This window comes from Lycorma delicatula, chromosome 1, assembly GCF_047948215.1.
Source record: "Lycorma delicatula isolate Av1 chromosome 1, ASM4794821v1, whole genome shotgun sequence".
NCBI lineage: Eukaryota > Metazoa > Arthropoda > Insecta > Hemiptera > Fulgoridae > Lycorma > Lycorma delicatula.
The window spans coordinates 148340766-148362337 of record NC_134455.1 but is presented as its reverse complement, the minus strand read 5'-3'; the positions used below and the strand labels follow the sequence as shown (position 1 = coordinate 148362337).

Genomic DNA, 21572 nt, shown 5'->3' with positions numbered 1-21572 from the left:
TTTATTCTGATACCTTAGTGCATTTGCTTTTGTTTGCTCTTTTGTTTTCATAATGTATAAAATTAGTGTAATCAAATTCAAGAATGTAAATTTAAAAATTATGTAATTTTATTTTAGCGACTTAATTATTTTACTTCTGTATAGATTGTTATATTTATAAATAAATTTTACCTAATATTTTGATCTACCATAGTTAAAAAATAAAAAAATTGGATTTTATTCCATTTCCCTGTTTTCTCTGTATACAGAAAATTGAAAACAAAAATGGAATAAATCTTACAAATATATACTGTCAATTTTTTTAAATTTAATGTCATTTTTTTTACAGAATCTGTAAAATTAAGAGGAGAAATAGGTATGAATCTACCAGAGGAACTTGGGCATCCTACTTTTTGTAAAGATTCACTACATTGTCTTGATTGGAAAACCGAAGTAAAATTGATGATAAAGCAAACAAGTAGAAAATGCCATGTTTTTATCTGGAAAAGTATTATAGATGAACCTTTAATGGATTGTTTCAACTATGGCAATGACAATTGGTTTGGTGGACCTGTAAATTCATTTCAATACTGGCCTATTGAAGAGTTAAATATTGATGCACAGCCATATATATCTCAAGATTTTCAATTTATGTCAATAGCTGAACGATATTGGCTAACTTCAAGCGGTCTGTACATTTATGTAGATGAAACAGTGCCTTTATTTATAGATACAAGTTTTTATAGTGGAAATTCAATATGTTTTATAGCTAAAGATGCACCTCCTTATTTGCCCAGAGATAACATTAGATTAAAGTATACAGTATGTCAGTTTGACAATCCAAAAACAGCTCATGAACATGCAATTAAAAATGTTTTAAGGACACCATCCGATATTCCAGATATCCAAATGATAAAACACCCGATTTGGTCAACATGGGTGAAATTTCAACAGAATGTTACAGCAAATTCTGTTATAAATTTTGCAAATGATATCATAATGTATGGTTTCAATCATAGCCAAATTGAAATCGACGATAACTGGGAAATATGTTATGGTAGTAAAGAATTTAATGTTACTAAATTTCCTGACGTAACAATGTTAATGAGAAAATTAAAAGAAATGAACTTTCGAATCACATTATGGACACATCCTTTTGTAAACACTGACTGCTATATGCACAAGAGATTAGCACAAAAAGGCTATTTTGTAAAAAATCATAGAGGTTATATAAAAACAAAATGGTGGAATGGTGAAGCAAGTATCATAGATTTTACCAATGATGAAGCAGTTCACTGGTTCAAGGAAATTCATTTGAATTTAATTAACAAAACTGGTATTGATGGTTTCAAATTTGATGCTGGTGAAACGAGCTGGCTTCCTCAGGTAAAATTTCATTCATAAACAGTAGTATATTGTATTACTAGCATAGTATAAATGATTCACTCCAGTCATTTTGACTCTTATAATATTAGTATATTATACTAATATTATAAGAGTCAAAAGCAAAAACAAAATTCAAATTCATTACAAAAACTATTCACCCTATTATAACTTTAATCGTAGTGTTTCAAACATCATAAAGTAGAATAAGCCCTAGGTAACTTAGAACTCCTGAAGAAGATAAAGTGTGCACAAAAAAACAATTAATAATTAAGTGGAGAATACAGAAGAGGGAAGGAAAAAATCTTCATAGGAAAAAATGAAAAGTGAGTAAGAAAAAATATATATTTATACAATACACATTTGATTTACATTCTTTGTAGATTCTTTTAACAACTCATTCCTGGGTTGCAGAATAGTTTTACTCCCACAAGTGGTTGCAAAATAACTTTACTTCCACGAGTGCTGAAGTAGGCTTTGTAAGTAACTATACGGAGGAAAAACCACCATAGTTAATGATCAAACAAAGTAAATCTGTCCTGAAGTTAACAATAGCTTCCTTCAGGATATTTCTGGTATTAGATGGAAATAAAAAACACAGTGTAGATTGGTTTTGATGATAGACATTGATATGATTCTATAGGTTAGTATTCATAATTGTTCAGAATGTAACAACTTCATTATTGCTTGAATATTCTCTTGCAGTTTGTTCTTAGAATCATATCAAGAAACAATATAGCTCTACCGTTTGTACACCATATACAGTTTGGATTTACATAGTTTTCAAATACAGCCAAGCCAATGTGAAAATAAATAATTTTATTTTGATTCAACATTTTTTTATCCATCTGAATAATTTTGAAGTTCATTTCCCCATGTTAGTTATTCTTAGAATGAATAGATTCCAATATTGTTAAGACATTTAACATTTAGGAAGAAATCTGACCTTCTTCCCTAAATTTTTTTATGCCCTAAGGTAGGAAAATCACCCATTTCAGATCATTTAATTAGGTTTTATTAGGTTGTAAGAATTTCTTACATGTAAAATGTAAGATATGAAGGACTTTTCTCAGTCTTGATATACTTCCACTGAATGTATTATATTCTTTCAACTTTAAAAGCAATTTTGGCAATTAAATTAATTAAATACTGATACAGTTCCATGTAACTAGAAAAAACCACACATATGACTACATATAATTTTTTTATACCCCGGAACCAGACCTCCAATTACGCATGAACACGGTTCCGCGAGGTGCCTTTGCCTCTAGACACAAGATGAGGGAAATGCCAGGCCCGGTTATACCGTTCTCGGCCTCCATCACCCAGCAACCCGCACTCGGTCCTTTGTGCTTCGCCTTTAACGGAGACAACCCCGAAGGGACGGCCCCGCCGGGACTCAGTCTTTTTGCTCAGTGGCTCGAGAGTCCCGAACTTCATCACCACCGCTCACTCGGGCAAGCACGGGCGAACGACAGCTCCCTACTGAGCTGTCCCTACCCCCTCGCTTCCCGATGTTTCATTTGCAGTATTGCCGACACATAACCTGTCACAGTGTCGAAGTCTACCGAACTGCGTAACATCGTTCCAACAATAGTCCCCACCTCGTGAAGTCCAGTTACGACAGTACAGTCGCAGCGTTCCTCGTTCCACCGCGGGCACTGGACTATCACGTGTTCCGGCGTGTCTAACTCCCGACAGTAGGGGCAGAAGGGGTCTACAGCTTTTCTTCGTCCACACAGGTATGAACGAAAGACCCAGTGACCGGTCAGGAATTGTGTCAGCCAGAACCCCAGCTCGTCAAACTTCCTCCCGGTCCACGGCTCAACGCGTACGTGATTAAACGATGCGTCCACCTTCCTTTTGTTGACGCATCCCACCCGGCTTGCCGATCCCTGTAGACAGTTGCTGGCATCGCCCTTAGACACACCCTGATAAATTTGCGCACGAGCCGCCACCAGTTGCTGAAGTGGCTGCATCCAGGTTACCGTCTGCATCGCTTCAGTCGAGACTGAGGCGTATGCCGACGCCAACTTAAGAGCTATATGGTAATAGATTAAATACTGACACAGTTTCATGTAACTAGAAAAACCACACATATGACTACATATAATTTAATTATTTGAAAAATAACTAACCTTCTAGTACACTGTTCAAATGAGTGTAGCTGACCATCACATTATTTATCAAGCTGTATTGTCAGCATCTGGGAGATAGGAGTACAATATTTTACATTTAATTTCTACTCTTGCTATTTCAAACCTTAGATATACTTTGTCGGTTAAAATCAACAGAATCTGATTATTCTTAGAGGATTAATAAAAAATAGACAAAGAGAACTTCATTTAATGATCAAACATTACTTTCTGAAGAGCCAAACAGCACAGGAAACCAAAGTCAAGCTTGATTAATATGGTGGTCAGCTCAACTGCTTTGAACAGTTTACTAGAAGGTTGGTTATTTTTGGTCATTTGTAATAATATGAACACACAACATAAGACTAAATGTATGAGTAACATACTATACTGCTGTCACTAATATGCTGATAATACCACTTTTCTAGTTTCATGAAACTGTATCCTTTTTGAAAATTAAACATATAGATGAATCATGAAAAATAAGATTTAAAGAATTAATAATACTAAAAAAGAATAATAATAAAGTGTTACGGTTTATCTATGCCTATAATTTAATGTTACTTTTCATACTTGTTTAGAGAAGAATAGCTGCTGCAATGAATCTTGAAGCTTGGTTGGTTAATACTGTGTTTGTTATCCAAACTGAAAACATTTAGTTTAATTTTCACGCGCAAAAACAAATTGCTTTCTTATAAATACAACTTATTATATTAATAATAATAATATATAGTTATTATATACTATATTAATATTAATACAACTAATATTATAATATTAGTTGTATAGATTACAAGTATTTTCTAATTATGCTGTTTATGCTTTATAAATTATTAAGTATTTTGCCATAAAAAGAAATATTATAGTGCATTTGTAAATATTATAGAAATGTAGGCCTATTCTCAACAAGTATTATAATACGTGAGCAGACAAACTCCAAATGATAAATTAACTAAAATTACAATTATCTGACATATATAAACATAGTTTATTATCTATCGTGATTTTATGTATCGTAAAAATAAACAAGGATAAGCCAAGTATTTTAAATCAAGAAATGAGTCACCTTTCATAGAATCATATTAAGAATTATTATTGGCCGTATAGCTATACGGCCAGTATAAATTAAATAATTACCCACAGGCCTATGTTATTGAATGCTTGAGTAAATTAATTGGTTGTCCTGTATATGTTGATGTAAGGCATTTGTGCAAATTCCATTTCTTTTTATTCAAATTTTGATTGAGAAAAGTAATCTCATTTTATAATCGGTTGTGTATTTTTAATGTTTTATAATTATGACTGAACTTAAGCCTATCGCAAAAAACGAAAACGGCAGGCCCGAGAAATAATAAATAGTGTTTACGAATTTATGAAACAAGGCGATCGATTTCCGATGTCGGAAAAAGAAGACAAATTACCTGATTGACATTAAAGAATGTGTGAAGAAAGAACAGCAGCTGCGTGTGGAGTGTCGCAATCTCAAGTCCATAGAGGAACCCCGCTGCACTTCCTGTAAAACCTCTGGCCACATTTTGGAGGGCCGAGGTTGCAGAAATGTACACTGCAAGTGAAGTGTACTCGCTGTGGAGCGTAGAATTATGGTGGTTCCGACACGGAATAGCCTCATCCAGGAAGGGTGGGACGCTCCGGCGTCTCACCACCGATGAGTGAACGGGGACTCCTGGCGGAGCCATAGGGGGTAAATCAAACCGTATTCCCCATTAGAGTCAAGGCGGAGTAATGTAAGACTGCAGTCCGGTGGGGAATCCTTCTGGGGGTTCCTCACTAGAGGCATGGCGAATAATAAAAGACCGGGTCCCGGCTATCTGGGTGAGACCTTGATTTCTGCTGAAGTAGTTTGAGGCGATGGCACTTCTCGGAGCTGCAGTTATGATTAATTGCGGGTCCGGCTCTGGGGGCGGGATAGAAAAAAAGTAAAAAAATGGCCAAAAAGTGAAAAAAGAGAAAAATCTGTGATTAGAAAAATCAGCTGAAAATCCTGCGAAGACTTCTTTTTCTACTCCAATAAAACAAACCCTGTAAAATGCCTGCAAAGAGACTAGATGACTTTAACAAGTATGTAGTGAGACGGACTCAAATATTTCTCTTTGTCAAAACCTGGAAGATGTATAGTGACAAAGTTAAGGAAACAAAAGCTGAATATATGCAAAAAGAGTATATTATTGACAACACTATGGAATCATTTATTTTTTCTTTACGTGAAAATAGTGTAAGTGACAGTGGTGATTACGATGATGATTCTGATAACAGTAACCGCAGAAATTCTAATATTTATTGCGAAGTGGATAGCGTTCACTCTGTTTAATTAATTAAAATAATTTTATTGTTTTACATTTTTATTTTTATGTTATTTATTTATATATTAAATTTTATTTATTTTATATTATGTTTTATTTTTTCAAGCATTTAAAATAATTAGTTTCCACTGCAATTTCCTTTTCCATTAATTAGTGTATCTAATCGTATCTTGCATTAAGTTTTGAATATCTGTTTGAAAATAAAATATTAGTTTCTACCAGCGCTCAATGAATGTAATTACTTTTTGATTTGCATATTGTACCATTTTATGTGTAGGCCTACTATTGTACAATTCCCAGCTTCACAGACGCACATCTATTATTGTTATCACGTTTACATTTAAAAATGACATATTTTTTGCAGAAAATGGTTGGATATTAATTAAATTTTTTTTCAGTAAGCCAATTAAATTTAACATAACTTATATAAATATAAACCATTAAATCAAATTAAATTTAAAAACGTAATAATGCTCAAAATATTAGCTATACACTGGGATGATTAAAGTTTCAAAAAATTGTGTTCTGCAATCCATTACTAACACCACAATAAATCTTAAAGGGGGCTTTTCTGTTCCCCCCCCACGCTGTTTTTTTACGTTATGTATTACATATTAGTAATTACGCATATTTAAACATTTTTAAACTAATTGGTCTTGAGAAATTATAAATATAATTGAAGCAAACCTAATCTTTTAATATTTACCCAAACAGAACTAATAAATATTGAAAATAATTTAGTAGATACAATGGATTGTTAATGTTTCTAACTGTTACTATTAGCAATTTTCAGAGAAATTTTTATTCTGTCAGTTATGATAAAAATACATTCCACAAAGTATTTTTGAAAAAAATGAGACATTAGAAAACAAAACATCTTTGCTAAATTTGAACAGAATTATATAGAAATGCAAACAAAAAATAATACAATACGCAGCTCAAAATATTTAATTAGTTATTATTCTAGAGGTTATATTTTAAAGATTTCTTCAAAGTGTATCTTTGAGCATTTACCCAAGAAGATTCATTTTAAACAAACAAAAGATTCTTGTTCAGAGGGGTACTGTTGTAAAGTAATTTTTTAGTTCATGTGAAATATACAAGAAAATATTAAATTTTTCAGAATGAATTCTGTCTGATCTGTTTATCTGAATCTTAAACTTCTGTTTTCAATTAAGTATCTAATTTACAATATTTAACATCTATTTTTAGGTACCGATATTAAATGGAACATATATCAGTCAACCTCAGATTTATACAAAAGCATTTGTTGAAACTGCTGCTGAATTTGGCAAAATATCAGAAGTAAGAGTTGGACATAAAACACAAAATCTACCATTATTTGTTAGAATGCTTGATAAAGACTCAATATGGACATTTGAAAATGGTTTACAAAGCTTAATAAGTACACTACTCGTTTTAAATATGGTCGGTTACAACTGGGTACTGCCAGATATGGTAGGTGGTAATGGTTATACCACTCCAATTACCAAAGAATTATTTATAAGATGGCTGCAAGCTAATACATTTATGCCTACTATACAGTTTTCTGCTGCTCCTTTTGATTATGATAAAGAGGTAAGTTATTTTAAACAAATTATATTAAAATACTTATTCTAATTTAAATATATTATTATTAAATACTAATAAAAGTATTACTCTAGTAAAGTACTAAAGTTAAGAATAAATTCATATTTTAACCTTGAGTGTATAACAGGAATGGTGAAGTTTGTGAGGAGTCTATGCACCAATAAAAAACTGTAGTTTTTTTACTCTGTATATTTATCTCCTCTTCATAGACCTGCAGTAAAAGTTTCCTTTAAAGGTGTGTTTTTTGATGTTCTTTTTATATTTTCTTTCTCTAAAATTCCAGTTTTTTTCTGTCTTGCTAGTGATTGAAGCTTTCCTCTTCAGCAGATATACTCTCCTTTCCTTTGCTTTCACTTCTTCAAAATCTCAAAAACTGGAATTTTTTTGTAGTGCTAGTTCTTAGAATTCATCTAAATTTTATCAGAAGATATTTGTCTAGTGCTCTTCCTTTCTGTAGCCCACAGACACAAAATTACCTTTCTCTTGCTTTCTCTCAACCTCATGTGTTTTTTATTCAAAACATTATTCTTTTACACAACTTAAGCTAAGACACTCACTCAGACTCGATGCTTTTTCACTCAACTATTATTTACTTTACATAAGAAATTCACATCATCAGCCAAACTGAGTACAAGTAAAGAGTGTATCAGCATCCACTAAATAGTTCAGATGCTTTGGTAACTCTTCTCTTTTAACTCAGTTCAGTTTTTTTTAACTTTTTTTTTTAATTTAAAAATTTTACTATAAATAATAATTCAATAATAACAATAAAAAAATTAAAAAAAAATATCAGAAGTTATTAGTGAAATAAAATTTTATGTATTTTTGAAAATGTGTATATGTAATTTAATAGGCGTAAAAGGTAGTCATGTGGTGTCCACATCAGATTTTTTAACTTTGATGTACTTAAAAAGTAAATCTTAATGATCTTAATTTATATCTATATTTGCTCATTCAATGACAAAATTAGCAGTTTCTCTCTCTCTCTCTCTCTCTCTCTCTCTCTCTCTCTCTCTCTCTCTCTCTCTCTCTCTCTCTCTCTGCGCCCATTTGTGAAAGTAAGTTAAAATATTAAATCCATAATATTTTAATACATTTTCACACTGCTTTAGTTTAAGTTGTCTGCAATGAAATGGAAACAGGTAAGTCTGTAATTAAATAAATGATGTAAGCAAGAATTAACGAACCATTCTTATAAATTTCTTTAAAGATTTTTTGGAATTAATTAAATAATGATTTAACAATCTTCTGACTTTTTCACTTTAATTCTAAACGTTGAATGATAACAGTATTATTTCTATTATAATTCTATTCTTTCTGAGTGTAAAAAATACGTTCTTATATGATACATTGATGATTTATAAACAAATAATTTAGTGGTATATTATTTCAATACTTAATAATATTACATACGAATAAAATGGTTATTTTCTCTTCTTAATTATAATAAAGTCTATAATAGATTAAATAATTTAAAAAGTTTCAAAATTGGTATTAGTGTTGTTATGCGATCAGAAAAAAATGGGGCTGCATAAATATATTTTTTTTTTTACATTACCATATGTAAAATCACTTTGCGAATAATATGTATTACTTTATATGCTTGCCTTACATATTTAGATTACTGTAATTAGTTTTTTTTTCTTGATGAGTCAGGGAAATAACATTTACGTACCCCTCATAAATGGGGGAGTGTCGATCTCGCACGGGTTCGGCTAGATGTAATTAAGTGCTTATGTGTACCTCACACCCTTCCGACTAAAACTTTTATCACACCATTCCTCACCCCCCGAGCCGGCCCGGTAATTAAGCATTCCACAACTCGGAGGGTACTTCGGGCTCGGGGGATCAGGAGTCCCCGTGCCTCATCACCATCGTCCATCCGCCCAATCGCGGACGAGCGGCAGCTCAGCAGGGAGCTGTCCGTCACTCCTTCGCCAATAAGCTTTTTTTATCTTGAATTGTCTTCAGAATCGCACTAATCTGCTTCCCATTCTCTTGTCTGTCTCTTTAGTCATCAGAATTTCTTCAACGTACTTCGCTACTTCATACCAAGTTTTTCTGTTAGTCAGCATATAATTCACAGTAGTCTCAGGTGTTAGTCTATTTACCTTGTGTCTCAGTCTCGTTTGATCCCATTTAATGCAAAGAATGTGTGGGCAGGAGTATGTTCTTCGTCACAATACAGGCATTTTGGGGAGGCCCTTCTTCTGAATCTATGAAGGTATGCACAGAAGTCCCTGTGCTCAGACAGGAACTTTTATTTTTTTAAAGAGGTGGAGGAACCCCATTTACGGACACCTAAGCAGTGTGGGGCTCGCTAACAGGTTCCGTCAGTTATAACCAAGGGCGTATGTATACCTGTGCACTACCGAATAAACCCTTCTGGCTTCCTTTCTTCCTGGGACTGCATATAAAAACATTTCATCAGAAGAAGGAGGAATCACCCGCACACACAGTCATAACAAACCAACAAATGTTTCACCCCACACAAACAACATCACTGGAAACAACACATATAGCACGTCAAATACAACCACCGACAACAACATCGCACAAGAACCCTGCAGAAAACAGGACAAAGCTTCTAACATCCACAACATCCACGCGATGCACACCCACACAGCAGTAAAGACAGACACCTCAAATACTCACACCACTTACCAGTGGCAACCATTAGACGCACGAGCAGAATGTCCCTGGCCTCATCGCACCCAGGCGACCCCCACGTACGGTGGACCCCCTAGGCACACAGCCGAGAGCCTGTCCGTCCCCGCACCCTCCGGCACCATTCTCCTCTGCGGGACTCCTCATAGAAATTCAGCTTCCTCATGACCATCAGTCAGGAACTAGGTGACATGAAAACCCAACTCACCAAAACCCCGCCTGAGGCAGGGCTCGATTCGAGGGATCAGTAGTTTGGTCATCTGCCCAGGTTGGTTTTGTTCCATTCGGTTTGCCACTCCTGAAGTAAGAGGGCTCGTGTTTCCTCTGGATCAACACCAGAGTACACCCGTTGGAGTTGGGCTGCTATAAGGAGCTGGGAGAAACCAAGCGATCACTTGTATGGCATCGGATGAGATTGTTTTGTTGGCTGCAGAAATCCGCATGGCCATCTGTCATGTTAGGACTGTTATTCTCTTCACGGTTCTCTGTATCATTAAGTTATCAACCCACGCCGGCACTTTATACAGCAGTACCGACGTGGCGGCAGTAAATATCAGTCTTTTCTTACTGGCACGAGGTCCCCGTCTCGGTCAAATCAGCTTACCGAGACTGCCAGTGATGTTCCCAGTTCTTTCTGTCATAGCTTTAATATGTTTGTTGAAAAGTCTTTTTTCTTTTTCCTGTTTAGCCTCCAGTAATTACCGTTCAGGTATTACTTCAGAGGACGAATGAGAATATGTATGAGTGCAAATGAAGTGTAGTCTTGTACAGTCTCAATTCGGCCATTCCTGAGATGTGTGGTTAATTGAAACCCAACCTCCAAAGAACATGCACAGGCTCTTAATGATACACCTCCAAAGAACACCGGTATCCACAATCTAGTATTCAAATCTGTATAAAAGTAATTGCTTTTACTAGGACTTGAACGCTGAAACTCTCGAGATCCAAATCAGTTGATTTGGGAAGACGAGTTAACCATTACACCAACCCGGTGGGTTGTGTTGAAAAGTCTTTCTTTTCTTTCTTTTTCCTGTTTAGCCTCCAGTAATTACCTTTCAGATAATACTTCAGAGGATGAATGAGGATGATATGTATGAGTGTAAATGATGTGTAGTCTTGTACATTAACAGCTCGACCATTTCTGAGATGTGTGGTTAATTGAAACCCAACCACCAAAGAACACCGGTATCCACGATCTAGTATTCAAGTCCGTGTAAAAATAACTGGCTTTACTAGGACTTGAACGCTGTAACTCTTGACTTCCAAATCAGCTGATTTGGGAAGACGCGTAAACCACTAGACCAACCCGGTGGGTTAACGTTGAAAAGTCTGGATTTATCCAACCACACGCCCAGGTATTGGTGGTGATTTCGTGACATTCGACCATGAATTTAATGTCTCGTATTCTTCTTCGACCAGCCATAGCAACAGCGGAAGTTTTGTGGGGTGCTAACTGCAAGCCTCGTCTCTGTAGCCAGTTACTTATGGAAATGGCATCCGTCGCGTTGATCTTTACTTCATCTTCCGAATAGCCGGCCACTAATACCGCGAGATTGTCCACATATGCGATAACATTCGCCTCACCCGGAAGTTCAAGCCTCAGAAAGGGGTAAAAAAATAGCTCCCATAAGACTGGGCTGAGTACTGAGCCTTGTGGGACTCTGCTATGCATGTTAAAATTCACTACTCAATCGTCTGAGGCAGTCGTTTTACTGTTATAATGTAGTCATCCATATTCTTATCTCTCATTGCACCTAGCATAGCGGATCTGGGAACACTACCGAACGCACTTTTTAATATCAAGTAGGACGATTAAAGGAATCCTTCTGATCTGCCATGTATCGGCCGCCGTGTTTCGAGCCCATATTAGAACATGGGAGATCGCATCCACTGTGGATCTGTTATGTATGGAACCAAATTGTTCGGCGAAAAGCAGCCTCTAGCTTCTACCGCTGCTCAGACTCTCCCCGTGATCAAGGTTTCGTAAAGCTTCCCAATGGTATTTAGCAGGCAAAACGGGTCTGAATGTCTCAGTGTCCTTCTTAGGAATTAGAACTAAATGTCCCATCTTCCACGGTTTCGGGACCGGCAAGCAGAAAAAGGACTATTGAAGGTGTCTAGAATCTATCCGGGGCATCTCGCAAATAGCGCTTTCAGGAAGGACCCCAAGACGCCGTCGGGACACGGACTTTTATCAACATTGATCCTGGCCACAGCCTAAGTTCTTCAGTTATGAATCGTTCTTCGTGTATGCAGTCGATTGCGGTATCCCTTCTTCGTTAAGATGAACAAGCCCCGGACGGCTTCAAAATTAAGAAGTGCCCAGCGCAGAGCCTTAATTTTATACACTGGTAATTTTAAAATAACCTCCTACGAGGCTACCACTGTATTGGGAAAGGCTCTCCAAATCGATTTAGTGGTGAAAGTTCGAGCAGCCATGTAGAAATTTCGAAGAGGTCGGGAGGCCGAGGTATTTGGGATGCGGTTTCGAGCCAGGCCAGTACCAGAGCGGAACGGTGATCACAATGCACCGGATCTAAATTTCGTTCAGTTGCCCATCTCCCGCCTGCGGAATGGAGAGCCTGGCGATGGATGCATGGCAGCTGGAATGGCACACTACGACCCAGGGAAGATCCTTGTATAAATTTATACAGGATCTGGGGAGATAGTATGCCTCGAACTCGTTTTTAAGGGCAATTGGTGCCCAGGTGCTCACCAACCATGTTAATTTAAACCATTATCTGTTTCGGTTCCGCCTGGCAGCTGATAAGTTGTGCGTCTGCAGGGAGGTCCAGTCAAATGAACACCTGATGTTTGACTACCCTACTCTTGGCATGGGGGGGGGGGGTCAGAGACCAGACCACCCTGGAACTTAGAGGTCAAGGGAAAATTGGCAACTCACAAGCGGCGACTCAGTATGGCGAGAGCCGCATTGTCGGACCGTGTGGGAGTTTCTTGATGCGGTTGCTTTGTTCAACCGACATCAGTAGTTTACCTAAGGGAAAAGACTCCTACCGCACTGCTGTGGGAAACTAATCTAGAGATTATAAAAAAAATAGATATATTTTTTTTATAATCTTTTTTTTTTCTCACTGTTTTTTTTTTTAATGAATTTACCACCGGCCAATTAAGGCTCCAAGCGCTTTAATATAGTGGACAGATACTTGCTGGCATTCAACGACCTAGGCGTAGCAGCGAATTGCTGCCTTGACTAAATAAATTTTAATTAACGGATGTCATATATATTTTTAGTGGTTGACGGGGTACGCCTACCCATTTTAGCAAATATATGACAAGTGAGCGGTTGGGACACGGAAGTCGGTAGTGTATGGCACCGCGCTTAATCGCTCACGCTGTTAGGTAAGCTCTAAGAGCTATTTAGGATACTGGTCGCTAAACTGTTTGAGGCTCAGTAGCCGTTTGTGGCAGAGACATTTGGTCGTATGCTTTAGGGCGACCGAATGAGGTGGTGGCGGGAGAAATGCCAAGCAAATCAACATTATAACTCCCGGACGGCGCCGTATAGACGCAATCGAGCTAATGGCGGAAGCATCGACCAAACATTTTTATTACAAGTCTGAAAACAAGCCCCCCTGGGTCACTATAGAGGCCGTCCACTAGATTGTTCCAGCCTTGTATTTTAGCCCTTTTAATGGTATAGCTCAGGTTGTTCTTTGTAGTCTTATACTTCAGCTTGTCGCAATAGTAGAAAGTCCCTTCTTTTCAGTCTTTGAAGAAGCCGTCTGGCGTGCGTGGCCTCCTTCCTTAAAGTGGCAATATGGTTAGACCACCAGTGCACTCTTCGTTTCTTAGGTCCCACTCTGGATTTGAATCGAGAGCATTCTTCTTCCACAATTCGGGACAGATCTTCAGGTATCCAAAAATGTCCTGGCATCGAGTCTGTTATCTACAGCTTTGGTTGTGGACAACTTATTTGTAATTGATAACTTATAATTAAATAACTTAATTAACTTAACTTAAATAACTTATTGATAATTCCTTAAAAAATAATTTTATTTCTAATTAAAAAAATAATTAATTGAAAACAAATTTGAATATTTCATAATTTAATTTTTTTACAGAAGTGTTTTTTACTTTTAATAAAGGGGATATAGGTTTCTTGATAGTACAAGGAACGCAGCAATATGACCCCATGAGATTCACATTGTTTCCTAGAAATAAAATATATTTTAAGTACGGGTCTTTGAAATTTGGTGATAAATTAGTTTTGTTAATTGAAGCAGCTGCAAAGGTCTTGTGAGGGGTTTGAAGAAATTCAAACCCCTTTCTTCATATTGTTGCATGTTCGCGGCTTCATCAGGATATTGAGAGATTGGCAATTGAAAATTTTTAAATAATTACAATTTATTGGTTCAAAAACGTAAGTAATAACAAGATAAATCAATAATAATGATAATGACAGTAGTAATGATAATAATAAGAAAAAGAAGCGATAATAATAAACAACTTACAATAATAATTAGAATAATGACAACAATAGTAATAATAATAATAATAATAATAATAATAATAATAATAATGCCCTGAGGTAGATAATCCCCACGTCCGGAACACAACATCTATGTTCCACGTCCAGGGCGGCAACAGCTGTACCTTTGTACATCACATATAGCTGGCTAACGGGGTTCCGAGTAAATTCCTCGGTTATGCCTTGTTAAGTTTGACCTGGTTCCAACTTCAGGTCACTAACCGGATTGGATTTTTGGCTACCTGCAGGAAATGAAATAACAAACGATTTTGGAAATGGATTCATACCATTCTTAGAGCTGGCGATGTGGCGGCCAGGGTCAATGTTATTGCAGGTGTAACGGAGACCCTTCCGTTGTCCACATGCCCCCTGCGATGGCAAGCATGTAGCAATGGTGCCCATGTATGTCGGTGCATGGGAGCTCTGAAAGCTTCGGTGAGTAGGAGCCTGGAGTCAGTGCAGAGACTGCGCATCCACTCTCTGCCAGGACATATGCCGGTTCCACCGGAGTACCGGATAGGACCTCCAAGGTTAGTAGCCCTGGAGTGGGGGTGTACCCCGGCGGCTAGCCTTGCTACAGAAGGGATCCACTGTTCATGAACATTGAACATTCAAACGTGGCAGAGGGTGCACGTAAACACCCTCGTTTAGAAACCTCCGATTCGCCGCAAGCGAAGAGGAAAAAAAGTAAAGAATCTGATAGGATAATGAAAGATGCTGATAGGATCAGTAAAGAATTAAAGAAAAGTCTATTTGGCTATAGCGCACCAAAGCCAAGATTTTTAATTATTACAAGGGAGAATGGAAACTTTCAAAAAGTTAGTCCATTCCTTATCGCAAGAGAAGTTACAAATTGTGCTGGTGGTCCTGTCAAGGATATTCGTAAAACTTTTAATGGATTGCATGTCGAAACCATCAACGACATGCAAAGCCAGAAAGTTTTGGCGTTGAAGAAGATCGGTGAATTTGCGGTCTCTGTCCAACCGCATAGCACACTGAACTCATCCAGAGGAGTTGTTGTTTGTCGCGATCTTCTTAATTGTACAGAAGAAGAAATTGTACAAGAAATGTCAAGTCAGGGAGTAACTCAATGTCGCAGAATTACTATGAGAAGAAATGGTGAGATTCTTCCTTCGGCCTCGCATGTTTTGACATTTAATAGGCCGAATCTTCCTGAAAAGGTACGAGCTGGCATCCATCGGCTTGATGTACGAGCTTTCATCCCGCAGCCGATGAGATGTTTTAAGTGTCAACGATTCGGACACACAGCAGCAAGATGTGAAGCGCAGGAAATATGTATATGTGGAGAGAAAACACATGAGGGTTACCCATGTAAAGACCCTCCAACCTGCGTTAACTGTAAAGGGCATCACAATTGTCGTTCAAGAAACTGCCCTACATATAAATTAGAAACAGCAATTCAGGAAGTTAAAACGCTTCAGAAGGTAAGCTATCCTGAAGCAAAGAAGATTGTTAATAAGCGTACACCACGACCATCGACTTCTTATGCAGAAGCAGCGGCTGCCCCTTCCACATCTAAAATTAATGTGGAGCAGTTGCTTAACACGATGGCACCAAGTCTTGCGACGATGATTGAAAGAATCATTGATTCAAAGATTGAGTCGACTCATCAGAGAAAACAAAGTAAAGATGAGAAGGCTCATTCCCGGACTGACGCCGTTGACCTGAGAGACACACCAGCGCCGTTTAAAAAACCAGCTAAATCTGCGATTGTAAAATCACCAACTTGTGTAAGAATTAAAAATCTTGATTTATCTGACAAAGAGAAACAGATCGCTCCGTCGTGTAGTCACAAATCCCAAGAAATTGTGACAAGAAAACCTGAATCTGCGGAAACAGAGGTGCAAGTTATTATAGAAAAAGCACCAGGTGCAGATGAAATAAAACCTGTACCAATAGAGCCTCCCAAAGCGCAAAGACCAGCTTCGGTGAGAGCATCTATTTCAGCCGGACCCAGTACTGCAGTAGACATAAAGTCCGGCTCATCCGCCGCGGAGACATCATCGCACATTAATTTAGATTCTTTAGCAAAGATGCTAACAGTGCCGGCGAAAGTCTCATCAACTGACGTCAGCCGAAGAACGTCACTGGCATCCGAAATAGAGGAAGACGATGCCATGTCTGAGGCCTCAGATACGCTGTCATCAGAGGTTGAGGCCGTCAGAAGAATGGAGAAACGTAAAAAAGGATGGCCGAAAGGAAAGCCTAGAAAGTAATTTTATTGGATCAGAAGTTATAAGAAAAGTAAAATTTTGATCATTTTTTTGACACATGAAAATGTGAAATTTTGAACCCTTTTTTTTATTTTTTTTTTGAAGTGTGATGGGGCTAATGACCAAAGTAGTCGATGCCCCTAAAAACCTCAAAAAAAAAAAAAATAAAAAAAAAAATAATAATAATAATATAATAATATTAAAAATAATAATAATAATAATAATAATAATAATAATAATAATAATAATAGTAAAGAATGTCAATGCCCTGAGGTAGATAATCCCCACGTCCGGAACACAACATCTATGTTCCACGTCCAGGGCGGCAACAGCTGTACCTTTGTACATCACATATAGCTGGCTAACGGGATTCCGAGTAAATTCCTCGGTTATGCTTTGCTAAGTTTGACCTGGTTCCAACTTCAGGTCACTAAACGAACTGGATTTTTGGCTACCTGCTGGAAATGGAATAACAAACGATTTTGGAAATGGATTTATACCACTCTTAGAGCTGGCAATGTGGTGGCCAGGGTCAATGTTATTGCAGGTGTAACGGAGACCCTTCCGTTGTCCACATGCCCTCTGCGATGGCAAGCATGTAGCAATGGTGCCCATGTATGTCGGTGCATGGGAGCTCTGAAAGCTTTGGTGAGTAGGAGCCTGGAGTCAGTGCAGAGACTGCGCATCCGCTCTCTGCCAGAACATATGCCGGTTCCACCGGAGTACCGGATCGGACCTCCAAGGTTAGTAGCCCTGGAGTGGGGGTGTACCCCGGCGGCTAGCCTTGCTACAGAAGGGATCAATGTTCATGAATTTTCCTGAACAACCTAACGTGGCAGAGGGTGCACGTAAACACCCTCGTTTAGAAACCGCCGATTCGCCACAAGCGAAGAGGAAAAAAGTAAGGAGAGTGATAAGTTAAGAAAAGATGCTGATAAAATCAGTAAAGATTTAAGAAAAGCTTTGTTTGGAAATAATGTTCCCAAACCAAGATTTTTGGTCATTACAAAAGAGAATGGTAACTTCCAAAAGGTAAGTCCATTCTTAATTGCTAGAGAGATTACAAATTGTGCTGGTGGTCCTGTCAAGGAAATCCGTAAGACGTTTAACGGATTACATATCGAAACTACAAACGACATGCAAAGCCAGAAAGTCCAGGCGTTGAAGAAGATCGGTGAATTTGCGGTTACTGTCCAACCGCATAGTACACTTAATTCATCTAGAGGAGTTGTTGTTTGCCGTGATCTTCTTAACTGTACTGAAGAAGAAATAGTGCAGGAAATGTCTAGTCAGGGAGTGACACATTGTCGCAGACTTTCTATGAGACGAAATGGTGAGATTCTTCCTTCGGCCTCTCATGTTTTGACATTCAATAGGCCAAGTCTTCCTGAAAAGGTACGAGCTGGCATCCATCGGCTTAATGTACGGGCATTTATTCCGCAGCCGATGAGATGTTTTAGATGTCAACGTTTCGGACACACTGCAGCTAGATGTGAAGCGCAGGAAATTTGTATATGCGGAATGAAGATACCTGAGGGTGATCCATGTAAAGACCCTCCAGTCTGCATTAATTGTAAAGGGCACCATAACTGTCGATCCAGGAACTGCCCAGTATACAAATCAGAAACAGCCATTCAGGAGGTTAAAACGCTTCAAAAAGTCAGCTACCCTGAAGCGAAGAAGATTGTAAACCTACGTACACCTAGACCATCGACTACATACGCAGAAGCAGCTGCTGCTCCCCCCACACCTAAAATCAACGTGGAGCAGTTGCTTAATACGATGGCACCAAGTTTCGCGACAATGATAGAAAGAATCATTGATTCCAAGATCGAGTCGGCTCATCAGATACAACAAAGTAAACATGAGAAGGCTCATTCCCGGACTGACGTCGCCGACAGAAGACCCGTAGCAGCGCAGTTTAAAAAACCGGCAAAATCTTCGATTATAACTCCAGCAATAGACGTAATGAAGAAAAATCTTGATTTATCCGACAAAGATCTAAAGATCACCCCGACGACGAGTCATATAGCTAAGGATACTGTGACAAGAGTACAGGAAAAATCTGCGTCAACCAAAATGGAGGTGCAAGTAACTATCGAAAAAGCACCGGACACAGACGATATTAAAACTGTACCTACAGAGGCCCCAAAAGCTCAGAGAACAACTGTGGCGAGAGCATCTGTATCAGCCGGCCCAAGCACAGCCTTAGACATTGAATCAAGTTCATCAGCCGCCGAAAGTGCATCGGTTGCAAGTTTAGACTCAATTGCAACGATGCTCACAGCACCATTGAAGCTTTCATCACCCGATGTAAGCCGGCGAACGTCATTAGCGTCAGAAAGAGAAGACGATGCCATGTCCGAAGCCTCAGACACTCTGTCGTCGGAAGTTGAGGCCGTTTGCAGAATGGAAAAACGTAAGAAAGGATGGCCGAAAGGAAAGCCTAGGCGGTAATTTGTTGGATTTTAAATTAGAAGATTGAAATTTTGATCACTTATTTTCTTCATGGAAATATGAATTAATGAACCTTTTTTTTTGTTTTTTTTTGAAGTGGGATGGGGCTAATGACCAAAGTAGTCGATGCCCCTAAAAACCTCAAAAAAAAAAAAAAAAAAAAAAAAAAGAATGTCAATAATATTATTAAAAAGTGATTTCATACAAAAGAGAATTTAAAGTAATCGTCAGGATTTATTCGCACGTAGATAAATAATGGAAACCAGAATTCAGTCCCATTGATAAAAGACATTAGCATGACCGCTAGTCTTAACACTTTTAACCACTGGTCTTGTATTAACAACACTATTACAATAGATAAGGCGAGTATAAATTTCTTTCACTACAAATACCTTTGCTGTTCACAAATAAAACTAACCTAACAGTTTATAAATGACATTTATTACATTATCTCTTTCACTTATAGTCCTAATAGAAAACTCATCGAACCATTTCTTGCTTTCATGTGCTGGAATTACTTGTAACGTCATCGTAATCGTCCCGAACTTAGTTCCCTAGAAATTCGTTTCTTCACTGACCTCCTCGCAGAATACACTCGCTGACTGATGTCTCCCAGAACTCTCCTCTCAGACTCGCACCATAACGTCTCGCTTAGACTGATTTCACAAAACTAATTTTTATCCGGTCTTCGGGGAAGACCGGATAAAAATTACTTGCCGGACCGGACCCAACTCGAAGCGTGAGGATGATCAACCGCCCTCACATTTTCCCATGAAATTGCAAACCTTGGTCCGGTAACTCTTTTCACGGAACAACATCTGTTAGTTGTCAGCGGGCAGTATTACAAAAGACGATTTTTTTAAACGGACCTGTTACCTTTATTAAAAGGGTTTCTTTTAGCCCCTTTTTGGATTCTTATTATTACTATATTTTCTACTACTTGTTTCTTAACCGGTAGGAGTCCGTTATACCGATCTTGTTACAATATTTTAATTTGTTCCTGAACATAGGATAAGTCAAAGAATATTTTTAAACAAAAAACTACTACATCTACAAATATATTTTGAAGATATTTTTATTTACTAATGATCATTATTATTTAATATCCAATTGTTTTTCTTTAATAATAACCTGAAATTAATTTAATAATCAAATTATTTTCATTCAAAACTTCAAAATAATTTGAAAATATGAATAAAAACAGATAAAAATATATTAAATATATCTGTATTTAAAAAGTCTTACCTCACACTCAGTGTCAGTTACTCAGTCATTTCTCTTCATTTCTTTTTTGATTTTTTCAAGATGTCGGTCTCTCTCCGTTTGTGTTTCTTGCACGCTTTATTTTTTGAAGTGGGTGTTGCTTCGTATAAGTCTACCAATATTTTAAATAAAAATAAAACTAAAATATCCAAAACAAACATTTTATTTTCCTGTCTAGCGCTGTAGCAGAACTATAGCTGTAGAAGGGGAAGTATTGTAATCAGTCCAGTTCGGATATACAGTTTTTACTGGATATTGACGTTTTGACACCTAAGGAACCCAAAAAACCGGATGGAAATTTTCCGAATGTTCGTATGTACGTGTGAGGGTTTGGTGTCTCACACCTTATATCTCCAGAACTATTAGACCGATTTCGACCACACTTGGTCAGATTACTTCTGTATATGGTGCAATGATGCCATTAAATTTTTAACTTAATAAAATTATAAATATAATCTATCCAATCTTAACCTACGCTCACTTCACTCGCTAGTCAAGGTTAGCGAGCGTAGGTTAAGTTTGGTTAGATTATATTTATAATTTTACTTATTTTCTTACTTTAATATAGCCTTTCAGTGGTGCCATCCAACTGACTAACTACAGCGACTAACTGTCTGACTAAAAATCGCCTTTTAAGTGACGCCGTTATAATACATAAGTATCATACATTTTGTCAAAATCGCACCCCACTCCAAAAAATGATGTTGTAATCATCTGCTATGTTGTAATGTAACAGGAGAGCAGTAGAATGTGTGCGTAAATAGTGCATCACAAAAAAGCCGCGAGACGAGAAAGTCCTTTAACTGTTTTGTCAGCTTTTATTTAATAAAACCAACCTCAAAAATTCACTAAAAAATAAAAAAATGCTATTAATTTCATCTTTAAATTTTTGCGTTTTAAAGTCAAATTAAGGGCTGGTAAATCTATTTCAGAGAACATAGGAGACAAAAGAATTAAATAGATTTTCTACTTTTTGGATGATTTTTAAATTCAGTTTATTATTATTATTTTTTGTGCATTATATGAGCATCGACTTTTACGGTCATTAGCCCTC

At 37.4% G+C, this 21572-nt stretch overlaps 1 protein-coding gene across 1 annotated transcript in view; it reads left to right on the top strand.

Moving 5' to 3' along the window:
- Nucleotides 1-21572, top strand: part of LOC142318202 (myogenesis-regulating glycosidase-like) — a 56194-nt gene that overhangs the window by 21895 nt on the left and 12727 nt on the right. Inside the window, exons 3-4 of the mRNA XM_075354762.1 lie at nt 329-1365; nt 7031-7396. Of these exons, the coding sequence (XP_075210877.1) occupies nt 329-1365; nt 7031-7396 (1403 nt within the window). The remainder of the gene's footprint in view (nt 1-328; nt 1366-7030; nt 7397-21572) is intronic.